This window comes from Gavialis gangeticus, unplaced genomic scaffold (genome assembly GCF_001723915.1).
Source record: "Gavialis gangeticus isolate Ggan-Ray unplaced genomic scaffold, GavGan_comp1, whole genome shotgun sequence".
Taxonomy (NCBI): Eukaryota; Metazoa; Chordata; order Crocodylia; family Gavialidae; genus Gavialis; species Gavialis gangeticus.
Window position 1 is genome coordinate 101,796,281 of NW_017729024.1, and position 9,676 is coordinate 101,805,956.

General features: G+C 39.6%; 1 protein-coding gene across 1 annotated transcript in view; it reads left to right on the forward strand.

Moving 5' to 3' along the window:
• Positions 1 to 9,676, forward strand: part of TMEM2 (transmembrane protein 2) — a 72,688-nt gene that overhangs the window by 32,764 nt on the left and 30,248 nt on the right. Inside the window, exons 7-10 of the mRNA XM_019517466.1 lie at positions 3,327 to 3,536; positions 3,901 to 4,106; positions 4,621 to 4,690; positions 7,666 to 7,794. Of these exons, the coding sequence (XP_019373011.1) occupies positions 3,327 to 3,536; positions 3,901 to 4,106; positions 4,621 to 4,690; positions 7,666 to 7,794 (615 nt within the window). The remainder of the gene's footprint in view (positions 1 to 3,326; positions 3,537 to 3,900; positions 4,107 to 4,620; positions 4,691 to 7,665; positions 7,795 to 9,676) is intronic.

Here is a 9,676-nt window from a genome sequence, read left to right on the forward strand (position 1 = left end):
CACATCCTTGAATTGTGGAGCCCAGAATTGGATGCAGTACTCTAGCTGTGGCCTCACCAAGGCCGAGTACAGCAGGAAGATGACATCCTGGGATTTACTTGAGAAATCTATGGATGCAAGCCAGTTTTGTCTGCTTTACCAGCTGCAACATCACATTTGTGGCTCATATAGCACAGTTCACCTTAAGGCAGGACTGCCCAGCTTCAAAAAGGCTGGGGGGGAGGGGGGTCACATACCCTATGGGTCGCACCATTGGGGGCTGCACAGAAAGGGGCCACAGGGCCCCCCAGATTACATACTGTCCATACACACATGCAAGTGCTCCCCTCATTTTCCCACTGCATCGTACGCAGGTGGGCACCCTCCACCATGCTGCACCATGGGCTTTCTCCACCCCGCTGCACTGTGCATGGGTGGGCAAGTGCTCCCCCACATAGCACTTCATGTCACTTCACCTTCTGTTACCTGCAGGCTCCTCTATGGCACTGCGCTGCATAGGTGTTCCTGGCTGCTGGCTCCCTTGGTATTGCGGGCTGCAGCAGTCCCTAGACCCTGGCTGTTGCTGCAGGAGGGGCAGTGGCAGCTGGATAGGAGATTGGGGGCTGCATGTTATTCCTCCCCTGCAACACCCTGCAGCCTGCTATTTGGACAGCCATGCATTATGCAGATATTTTGAGAATTGGGTCCCTCTTAGGTGTCGTATGTTATGGAGCCTAAAATCAGTGGTGTTTTTATTAATTTACAGAAAATTAAAAATGGGTATTAAAGAGTTCTCTGTATACTACAGTTCTGAAGGGACTGCTGTTGATTTTTTTTTAAAAATATTTTTAATAGTTTGCATGGTTTTTGCTAATTATTTATTTGCTATAAATTATAAGAAGGCTTAATAGGCAGGGAGCAGTATCAGTGCATAGCTGAAACTTACTGTTTGTACTGGAGTGCAAGTGCAAGGAGTGGTGAGATATTATTTGGGGCCCAGTTGATACTGAAGTTTTTGAAGCATTATCCTTTACATGCAAATGTCATTGTTTCTTTTGGTCACAGTTTTGACCTCCCTTTTTAAAGTATTAGGGATTGATTTTTAGTTCTACAGTGGTGGAACTAAGAGGGAAAGAATGATCTATTTCTCTCTTGTGCTATAGCTTTTGGTCTGCAGGAGGGATCTATAGAGGGTTTTAACTATTCTTTTATGTTTGTGATAATACTGTGGAGGAACATTATTGACAAGCTGTGAGCTTTACAGAACCTGTCCTTGAACTGGTTCAGTATCTCAGATAGTCAGTCAGTCAGTCAGATGTATGAAAGATAGACCATTTGTTTTCTGTTCCAAGATATCATGGTTACTTGAATTGTCCCTATGAGTCTTCTGAATAACTGAGCAATTATTGCTAAACCTAACCTAGCATATGTTTTGTTAAGCCTAACAAACAGTTTTCAGCTTCTGCTAATCTATGTTCAGGTAGTCATCACTAAAACTTGTTAATATCTAGGCGCTGTAGGAACTTGTCTGATAACATTCCTCTACCGAGAGAGAGCAGTATAAAGGGTTTTATTATATATGGGGGTAAGTCCCCTAATTTGTAGTTTTAGTGCTGCATTAGTACAGATCTTCAACTTCTGTAAATTAAAAGACTACTTTTTACCAACTCTCAGCATTACACTGGCTGTAAATGTATAAATATAAATTGAGTACCTTTAAAAAAAATCAAAGTGGTCAATCAGTGCAGATTAACTTGCCCAAATGAAACTGTTTGTGTTAAGCTATTTATATGTAGTAGCCTAATCTGTATACACTCAAAAGTAGGTAAGTTAATATCATAATGAGAAGTTCATTTGTCTTATGATTTGCATCCTTAACCTCCCACAGTTGTAAGTCATCTCTTACAGTTAGTTTGATATGTTAACCAGATGAAAGGAAATACTTGCAGTTGCCTAGTGGTTGTGTTCAACCCCATAAACTTAGCAACACTGCATAATGGTGAGCTGCAAATTAGCTAGTTAGGCAGCTTTAATGACTAAGTACAGACAGTCAAAAAGGCTGAAGTGTTTCAGTCTTCGCAGGTTAGTATAAGTTGCGCTAATTGAACTGATTAAGCAAGTGAACAGATGTTCACTTCTGATTCTGGAAATGCGGCCACGTGCCTGCAGTGGCCCAGGCCAAAAGCCAGGGGTGCTAGAGCACACCTCTCTGCTTGGCTGGAGCACATAGCTTGGGCTAAGGCTAGCCCACTCACCCTGTGAGGGGGTGGGGTTTGCAAGGAGGTGCAAAGCATCTTGGGATGCTGGGGAACTGTGAGTTAATCTAAATCTGGGGGGATATAGGACAAGTTCAGTAATCCAATTTAACCTAGCTAAGTCTGATACTACATCCATCCAGGTTTATTTTAAGCCAGTTTCAGCCATTTTGAAAGCGGTTTATGTGCACTGAACTCCTATTGTATCACAGGTTTGAACCAGTTTCTGATCACTTGTACCAGTTTATGTGTAATTTCTGTTCCTTACCATAGTGTACAAATTACTCTCAGCATTATGTGGATATATCTCCATGAAGTCGGAGAACCCATTCTCATACTGAAGGTTACAAGAGTTGTTTTTTTTTGTTTTTGTTTTTTTTCCGGAATTGCATAGTGACCTCTTTGGAGACCTCTTTGGAGAGCCTGAATGGTGGACATGTTTGAGTGCACTCAGTGAAAGCCATTTTGATACAAAAAATGATTCTCATTCCTTTGTGCTTTGTATTTGTGGTGCTGAGGGGAACTGATTATTGAACCTTAAAAAAAAATTCTGTGGCGCAAAGAATTGTTTGGAAAGTTTAGTAATAGAAAATTCAGCTGACACTCAAACTCATAAATAAACAGGAGCTGCAGGGATTCAAGTCCGTGTGTTGCTAAACTAGTTTAGATAAATCAATAAAACTACTGTATGTAGACAGGTCTATGGAGGAGGAAATATCTTATATACTTGAATGCTCCATGGATGTATATAAAGAATGTTGTAACTCATGAGAATACCATTTAGGACTTGTTAAAAGCCTACTGATAGGACGTAGCAATAAAACACTTGATGACACTTCCTTTGCTTTGGCAGCATAGAGGTCTTGCATAGCATAGAGGTCTGTATTTTATTTATGGAGGTAACCACTGTCTTGGAGATCTAATTCCATCCAGTATTATTACCTGGATATTGAGCAGAAATCCTCCCTTCCCTTAACCTGCGCCCCCCCCCCCCCCCCCCCCGAGTTCAGTAAAGCTTGTGGCAGTCAAAAAAAATCATGCAATTCATTCACGATTTGGATTAAATGGATTTTCTTGCTTTATATTCTTTAGATTGTAAAGAATTTCACATCTCTTCATCTCTCTTATGTGGAAGTGAAACAAATGGGCCAGCAAATGATTGGAAGGTATCCTGTCCACTTCCACCTCTGTGGGGATGTAGATGAAAAAGGAGGTTATACCTTCAAGACTTATTTAGAAGGCCTCTCCATTCATCACTGCTTTTCCAGATGTGTGACTGTTCATGCAACTAATGGCTTATTGGTAGGTACTTTAGTAACAATCTCTGTTTCAGGGGGAGGAGGAATCATTAGAACAAAGAGTCAGTGCAGAAACACTTATTCCATTTTTTTCAGAGTTTTAAATATTTACAGTTAATGCACAAGTGTAAGCAGTGACAAGCCCTATTGTTCTGTTGAGCTTTTCAATTGTTGCAGTTAGGCAACCTTTTTAATAATCATAGGGCATTTCTGGGAACAAATAAAACCTGACTTTTGACTTAGCTTTTACTGTGGATGCTGAAAATTCATTCTGCAGCTGCGCCAAGATGATAAAACTAAATGGCTCTTGTCAAATAAATCTCAGTAAATACTATTGCTAATGACATAATGAACTTGTATTTCTGCAGATAAAGGACACCATTGGCTATGATACACTAGGCCACTGTTTCTTTCTGGAGGATGGTATTGAACAGAGAAATATTCTGTTCCACAACCTTGGACTAGTAACCAAACCAGGCACTCTTCTTCCCACGGACAGGAATAGCAGTATGTGTACTGCCATTAGGGACAAAGTATATGGAAATTATGTCCCAGTGCCAGCCACAGACTGCATGTGAGTAGTTGGGAGGTGGGAGGTGGGGGATTCCTGCAGTGCTTAAACTTTTAAAAAATTTCTTGGTGATCTGCAGTTAAGAATAGGCTAATGAGGATGGGACCATGTGTAAGAAATAACATAATACTTTGGTATTAATTGATTCAGCAGACCTCAGGCTTTCCTTTTATTATTGTTCAAGGGCACCCAAGCTATATGAAACTGTCACTTCTGCCCTAATAAATAGCATGTATCACATTTCTTTGGCGAGAATCAAAAAGAGCATTTCAGTTATTACAAAAACATTTTCACTATATTAAATGTTTTAACTTACAAAGAAAACATCAGATTTTTTTTTTTTTTTCCAAATAAGAAACCATGAAGAAAGTTTTGTTTCCCTGGAAAGAAAAATTAGCCTGACTTGCTTTTCTGTGTGTACTTACTAACGTTTCTTATATGAAACCTAAGAGCTTAGAGATTAGAGACTTGATATTTATAGCTTCTGAACTATGTTTTATTTCTGTATAATATCCAGGGCCGTTTCAACCTTCTGGATTGCTCATCCCAACAATCACCTTATAAATAATGCAGCAGCTGGCTCACAGGTGAGGCAGGTGAACATAGTTTGACGCACAGTGTTCCTATTCAGATAAGCAAAGCATACCCTAGAAAAAATGTATGCATTTAAGTATTTTTTTTTCTTTTTTTTCTTTTTAATGTAGATGTCTCTTTCCTTTTTGTATTTAGCAACACTGTGGCGTAAATGCGACATCTCTTTATTAAATGTGCTTTTAAAAGTTACTGAACATCTTTGTTTTAAAGAAAACAAAAGAGAATTCTTCATTTTTTATGAGTTATTAGTCTTTGTGTTGGTGACGCTGTATAGTAAGTCAGTTACGAACAAGGCATCCTGTAAGTACATCCATCATAGCATTAAGGCTTCACTGTTTTCTGTAGCTTGTATTTGTTAACATACTGTGTGGCTAGTGTTCTAAATTTAATTTGGTCATTTAATTCAGTCAAATAAAAAAAAAAAAGTCATATTGTACTTAGCATTGTATGGCTAAGATGTTTTACTGGCTTAGCTCTGTGGTTAGTTTTTTCTCAGCATTTGAGAAGCAAAATGCCTTGACACATCCTGGAACGTAGAGTCCCCTTTGTTATCGAGTACAGAAAATAGGGAATAAGCAGATTCAGCTTAGACTTGTCTTACTTAGCAAAAAGCAGCTTCCTTTTAAATTATTTGAAACTATTCATGAGCAAGCTTGGTATGTGTCAGATAGCAGGGTTCAGTTCTACTTTTCCGTTTCTGGTGTGGGCATTGGATAAGAAGCTGAAACATGCCATGAGGTTGCATTTTTAAATAGCTTGCTGTGGAGAGAATAGAGTAAAAGTTGGGAAAGGGAAAAGCTTCAGTAATCAAAGTGAATGCCTACCCACATTTTATAGCACAAAGAAAGCATGGTTTAATTCACAAGTAATTTTAAATATCAGGCAATCTGTAACAAAAGAAACCTTTTTTGGTTTTTGTTTTCTATTCTGTGTGCTTTTTGGGGGGAGGGAGGTAGAACTTTATGCAAAAAGATTGGGGCTTTGGAAGGATCTGCACGAACTTAGCAAATCCAAAGCACTTATTCTTTTTTTCCACTCTGCACCTTCCCATGTATTGACCTTTTGCATAGTTCCTCTACCTGTTTTCAGTGCGGAAGCTTGAGTTACAGGAAACAGCTGCAGAAGTCTGGTGCCCACCATTTGCATGGTTTGCATTTGCAGTAAATTCTACTGAATGTCACTTCCTTGAATTATTGCAAATGTGTGTGTGGATGGAGTCAGGGCTTGTATGCTATCGAGAGTTTGGCTACTCCTAACTAAATCTGTATAATTAAAATGGAAAATGATTCCCCTAATTTGGATGTGATAAAATTGCTATTATGGTGACCCCTTATTTCAGGTTCAGTAAGCAAAATTAGCTATATTGGTGTAACTATGCCCCACTTTGTGGCTTTTTCTAGTTTAACTAGAGCAGTAAAAACCCTTTACTGATATAGCTATACCAGTAAGATTTTCCTAGTGCACAACAAACCTAACATGTTTTTCTTTTGCTATGGTTATGCTTTTGGCCCATTTGTGGCTTTTGAAAATACCCTTTTCCCTCACTTATGCTTTCTTTATGTGTACGCGTGCCATAGAATTTCCTTTGCTTAGCATGGTTTTTGAGCACCAAATGTTTTTGTTTTAAAATTACTTTTGCTCAGCAGGAACATTCAACATAAACATTTTGGTATAAATAATTCTTAGTTGAACTTCCACATCTGCTGGTGGAATTGACCAGGCTGAAATACTTCCAATAGATCCCCTTGGTAAGAAAGATGATACCTTTTAGAATTCATGGCATTTCTCAGGCTGTTAGGAAGTGGATTTGTTCCTTCAGGGTGAAATTCTTGAATATCACTAACTTTATGTACGGGAGATTTTTTTGAATTCATGAAAGCCATTCTTCTCCTTTTCTCTGGCTAACTGTAGAGTACTGTGCAAAAGCTCTATGGCCTTGATTTAAACCTTAGACATCCCCTGCCCTTTAGCATTCCATATTTGAAGGTTTTTCTTTGTAAGAGCACAGATTTCATTGTTGTACAATACTGGTGTATTAGATGTGATATAAAGTTAGCTGCTCTGCTGCACTGAAGCTTCCAAACCTCCTATTCAGCTGTCCTCTCCATGGTTCTATCTTATATAGAGATGCCACAGGAAGGGGCTTTTGTAGACCTCTACTAGCGCTCAAAATTCACCTTTTTAAAAGCAGTTGCTTGGGGGGAAATTGGGGAGCTACTTAAGATGAGTTGAAATGAATTGGTGCATAGTATTGGCATAGTGCTCTGAACTGGCTAGACTTCATTCTTTTGAAAGCCCTTGTGGCTCTCATGGCCTTATCATTAACTCTTGATTTTCTGTTGTGATATGCAATCTTTAAAGTTGGTCTGTAACAACAAGAATGTGTGAGAGTGGGAGAGAGATTTTTTTTTTAAATATTTTACGGTAAGGAAAACTCAGCACTTAGAAACGCAACGTAATGGAAATGCAAAATGTCACTTTCTTTAGCAGCTTACTTCAGATTTGAGCTTGTTCAAGCTTAGTAAACCTTTGTGGTTAAAATACCTTATTTTTTTCAGAATTCTTTCCATACATGCCACACATGCCTTGTATTCAAAAGCTTGTCTAACTCTATCCCAACTATTCAGCTGGTCCAACAAAAGGTATCACCCTAAGAAATCCTAACCCCTTGCACATTTTTGTCAGAGTAACAGTGCAATTAGTTTTGTAGTCAATAAGAAGGCCTCCCCACCCCAATTTTTAGTTCTACTGCAGGCAACTTTTTTCCCCCCATACCTTAGCTGACACTTGTTTTGAAACTTATTCTGAAAAAATGCAAAGATATTAAGTTCTTATTTTGTTGATTGAAACTGATGAATGTATTAAAATGCAATTATTTTGTTACTGTATGTAAATATATCTGTGATGATGTAAATGTGTTGGTCTAAGACATGTTTTAAGTGACATTATTTTTCCCCTTTATTTACAGGATGCTGGAATATGGTATTTGTTCCACAAGAATTCTACAGGAGATTCTCATGGATTATATCTTGAAACCAAAGCAGAGCTAACACCACTGGGAATCTTCTATAACAACAGAGTTCACTCTAATTTTAAGGTAGTGTAATAGCTCATTGATAACTGGGTCTTAAAAATAACACTTCTTCTAGCATTAAGAGCTGCAAGGTTAAATGTAAAATCAGGATAAAAAAGCAAGGCTACTAAAGGCTTGCTCTTCCCATTGTACTTGTACTGTCTAGGTACTATGGCATGCACCAATGTAAAACGCTTCTAAATTTCCCTATAATGCCTGCCCCCAAAGTATTCAGTGTTCTTATAAAACAAAAGCAAAGCTATAAATTGTGAATACCACTTGCATTTCACATGATGTTCACAATGATTTCCTGTGGATATTTTTTAGTGCTTTGAAATGAATTGAGTCTTGAGACATCAGAGCATACCACGGAAGTAATGAGTGTGGTTCTGAACTGAAAGTTCTAGTTAGTAAACTTTGAATCATAGAAAATTAGGGTTGGACTAGATGACTTCCTGAGGTCCTTTCCAACCTCCTGCTCAAAGCAGGACCATCCCTAAGTAGATCATTCCAGCCAGGGCTTGTAAAGCTGGGCCCTAAAAACCTCCAAGGATGGAGATTCCACCACATCTCTAGGTAACTTGTTCCAGTGCTCTATCACCCTCCTAATGAGAGAATTTTTCCTAATATCCAACATAAACCTCCCTTACTGCAACTTGAGACTGTTGCTCCTTGTTGTGTCATCTGTCATCACTGAGAAGAGTCTAACTCCATCCTAGTTAGAACCACCCTTCAGGTAATTTAAAGGCTGCTATCAGATCACTTCTCAGTCTTCTCGTCTCCAAACTAAAGAAACCCAGTTCCTTCGGCCTCTCCTCAGAAGTCATGTGCCCCAGCCCCTGAACCACTTTCAGTGCTCTCCACTGGACTCTTTCCAACTTGTCCACACCCTTTCTATAGTGGGGAACCCAAGACTGGACCCATTACTCCAGATGTGGCCTCTGCAGTGCAGAATAGAGCAAATAATTACTTCCCACGATCTGCTGGCAACACTCCTACTAATGCAGCCCAGTATGCTATTAGCCTTCTTAGCAATAAGGGCACACTGCAGGCTAATATCCATCTTACTGTCCAGTGTAACCCCAAGGTCCTTTCCTGCAGAGCTGCTGCTTAACCAGTCAGTCCCCAGGCTCTAGCAGTACATGGGATTCTTCTATCCTAAGTGCAGGACTTTGCACGTATTCTTGCTGAACCTCAGGAGATTCATTTTGGTCCAGTCCTCCAATTTGTCTAGGTCACTGAATCCTGCCCTACCCTCCAGTGTACCTGCTACATCCCTCAGGCTGGTGTCATCTGCAGACTTGCTGAGGGTGCAGTCCATCCCATTTTCCAGATTTGTTAATGAAGATACTGAACAAAACCGGCCCCAGGACTGACCCCTGGAGCATTCCACTTGATACCATCTGCCAGCTAGTTGTTGACCCATTGATTACTACCTGTTGAGCCCAACAATCCAGCCAGCTTTCTATCCACCTTACAGTCCGTTCATCCAACTTAGCATTCCTACAAGCTGAGGAAGTATGCGGGAGATGGTACCAAAAGCCTTTCTAAAGTCAAGGCAGACAAAACTCCTGGGCTGCAGGCGATATCTTCAATTAGACCAACTAAATAGTAGCAAAAACATGTCTTTGCAAGCTTTCAGGTCCAAACACCATTAGTCGGGCAGAGGAGAATTCAAAGATTGTTAAGCCAAGGTATATTATGTTCGCCATTTTCCCCACATCCACAGAGCCAGTTATATCTTAGAGTTGTGCAAAGTGGGCCCTATTCTATTCAGATTTGGCATGAATCAGGGACAGTATTTCAATTTGTTGATTCAAATCACTGTCCTTGATTCGATTCGGCCGAATCTGAAGATTCAATGCCGACTCAGAGAATTGGTGCTTCAACCATAGACACAATTTAA